At 56.1% G+C, this 3,034-nt stretch overlaps 1 protein-coding gene across 4 annotated transcripts in view; it reads right to left on the bottom strand.

Annotated features, from left to right (window-relative positions):
- The window catches only part of ARRB1 (arrestin, beta 1), a 49,019-nt gene that overhangs the window by 21,248 nt on the left and 24,737 nt on the right, over nucleotides 1-3,034 (bottom strand). For all 4 annotated transcript variants that reach the window (XM_010847568.1, XM_010847570.1, XM_010847571.1 and 1 more), the window contains exons 5-7: nucleotides 2,199-2,395; nucleotides 839-898; nucleotides 14-28 (exon numbers count right to left, since the gene is read on the bottom strand). In XM_010847568.1, the coding sequence (XP_010845870.1) occupies nucleotides 14-28; nucleotides 839-898; nucleotides 2,199-2,395 (272 nt within the window). The remainder of the gene's footprint in view (nucleotides 1-13; nucleotides 29-838; nucleotides 899-2,198; nucleotides 2,396-3,034) is intronic.

Genomic DNA, 3,034 nt, shown 5'->3' with positions numbered 1-3,034 from the left:
CTTGCAGTGCATAGTCCACACCGCAGGCCTGCAGGGAAGGGTCACTGACCTCAATGGAGAGGGCCAGCTCCGTTGAGCACGGCCTACCCACCCTCTCATTTAACGAGGCCGCTGCATGCGAATATCAGTTCCCCAGGCCTGACCCCCTCGTCTGACTGGAAGCCCTGCACTCAGCCTGTGCGGAGCTGCCTCCCTCATCTGACCCTCCCACAGAGCTGCTCCGTGACCAGCTCCGCTCCAGAGTCCTAGCTGTCTGGGGGGCACGGTCCCCAACAAGGCAGTTGCCCAGAAATAACAACAAGCCTTTCAGCAGTCCTATTTAGGACCACCCACCCCCCACCCCCACCCCAACCACACAGACCCTGCACTGGGCACCCCTTCAACATCTCGCCCTACCCTCTGGACCAAATGATGAGGTACATCCCATCACATCCATTTCACAGATAGGAAACAGGTTCCAAGCTCCGAGGCCTGGAACACTTGTGGGGTCACCTACGTCCAAGCCTCAGTTTCCCCATCTGTGAGACAGTGATGACTCCACCTCCACACAGGGTTTGTGAGGCCGGACAGTTTGCCAGAGAACATTCTTCAGCCAACACCAAGGCCAGCGAGAGTGACTTGGGAGAGGCTCTGGGCACATAACTGAGTGTAGGGGGTGAGGGTGATGCCATATGTGCCGCCCTGTCTGAAAAGACTGCTTATCTGAGGTGGGATCAGCCTAGCTTACACACAAGGAGGCTTCTACAGGGAGAATTCCAGCACCCTCCAGACAGAGAGCTGGGGACCTGAGGACACAGTGTCCTGAACCCAGAGGGATGCTCCCTGAGGGGTGACCCACCTTCCCTGTATCTTCAGGTCCCGGCTGCAAAGTCACAGAGCATGGGAGGTTCGGAGGGATCTGTTAAGAGGACAGAGAGACCTGTCATATTCACCACTGACCTCTCCAGGTCTCCCATCCCCACACACATTCATCAGACCAGTGCCCCTAAGGACTGACCACGTCCCTTCCATCAGACTAGGCAATTCACAGGACAGACCATGTTTACGTCATCAGAACATGCTAAGCTATGCCTCATGTTACACTAGAGGCCCCTGCAATAAAGCCAAGGATTTCAGGGCATCACAGCCCCCACAGAACAAGAGCTGAAAAGGTCTTTCTATGATGTGCACTGCGGTAGGTAGAATAATGGCCCCTGAAGATGTTCACATTCTAATCTCCAAAACCTGTGATAATGTTACCTACAAGGGCAAAAGGGTCTTACAGTGTAATTCGGTGAAGCATCCTGAGACGGGGAGATCACCCTGGATTAGCCAGGTCGACCCACCATAATCACAGCGTCTTTAACAGTGAAAGCAGGGAGCAGAAAAGTCAGCATCACAGTGATGGGATTCGAGAAAGATTGGACCGGCCATTGCTGGCTTTGAAGATGGAAAAGGGCTGGGCCAGGGGCCAAAGAATGTGAGCAGTTTCTAGCAGCAGGAAAAGGCAAGGAAGCAGTTTCTCTCCCAGAGCTCCAGAGAGAATGCAGCCCTGCTGACACTTGATTTTAGCCCATGAGAGCTGTTCTTGACTTCCGACCTTCAGAACTGTAAAATAACACATTTGTATTCTAATTGGCAGGTTTAATTATTACTAGGCTTGCAATGGTTAGTTACAGCAGCCATAATACGTCTATAACAGAGAGGATGGCTCCTTATCCTCTCTCCTTCTCTGACTCTCACAGTCAGGGGATTTCACTGAATCACAGAATCAGAGTCTGAGAAACTGAAAATCCAGAATCCTGGAGTGGAAAGGCAGCTGAGCAGGGAAATCCAGTACTTGCCATTCTTGTTTGGGAGTTGGGTTGAAGCAGGGTTAGTGGGCAGCCAGTACGAAGGAGGAGACAGCCTTGCAGTGACCCGGGGGCCAGAAAGGACTCCTTCTTTCTCTGCAGCACCCCCTCGACCCCTCCTTCTCCCACGATGACCTGGACTTGGGAGGGTCCGGGTAGTAGCGCAGGGGTAAGGGTGACACCTCTGGCAGTGGCCAGAGAAGAGACACTTACCAGGCAGCGTAAGTGCCAGTGCCCTGGCCCCAGTGGACGCTGGGGAAATTGCGTGGCCTGGAGCTGCTGCCCCAGCTGCCTGTGTGCCTGCCCAGAGGGCTTGCTAGAAGTGATGCTTCTGGAATGGGGCCCCGGGGGCTGGCAGTCCCTGACCTCAAAGGTGAAAGGGTAGGCATGCTCGCCCAGCTTCTTGATGAGGCGCTCCTGCAGCCGCGTCAGGGGCTTCTTGTCCTCAGGGGCCGGCGGGAAAGACTGCACGTTGGCCACAAACAGGTCCTTGCGAAAGGTCAGGCCCAGGACATCCAGGTCCTCCCGGCCGTAGCGGAAGGCGCAGGTCAGCGTCACATAAACTGTGGGAGCAAGGGGGTGCTGAGGAGGGGCCAGGAAGGGTAGCAAACATGCCCCCCACCCAGAGTGCCAGATGCAGCCCAGGAACCGGCTCCCCTGCCAGTCTCTAGGAGGCACACGTCTGTCCCAGAGCTCCTGCAGGGAGGGCGGTGCTGCCCTTGGGACAAGGGTGTCAGGTGCCTGGCCCGGGCAGGAGGCGAGGGCTGACCGCTGGATGGGTTCGTTCCTTCTCCACCCGCACTGCAGTCCAGGGCATGTGCAGAGGGCCCTACAGGGTCGATGGGGGCCGGGAAGAAGCACATTGGGAAGATTAAAGGGTGGGGAAACCAGTGCTAGGTGGTGTCTGGAAAGCCCAGTGTCTTGTTCCACCCAACCCCCACCTCCCGTCTTCCTGCTGGCTTTAGACAATCCCTTGACTGCGTCAGGAGTAAGTCTTCTCTTCTGTACAGTAAGACCCTAACTCCTGCTCCATTTGCATCCCCCAGCCTTGCAACAGTCACGATGGGTTGATGTAAAGGGCTCAGACATGAAAAGGGTCTCCCAAAGTGGGTACAGGCGGGGCTGCCCCAGGGGGCTGGAGCACCTGCTCTGATGCTGATTGGAGCCGTCACAGGAAGAACCAGTGGGGAGGGGCAGGGATG

Source organism: Bison bison, unplaced genomic scaffold (genome assembly GCF_000754665.1).
Source record: "Bison bison bison isolate TAMUID 2011002044 unplaced genomic scaffold, Bison_UMD1.0 scf7180017864251, whole genome shotgun sequence".
NCBI lineage: Eukaryota > Metazoa > Chordata > Mammalia > Artiodactyla > Bovidae > Bison > Bison bison.
This window is presented reverse-complemented; position numbering and strand designations above follow the sequence as displayed.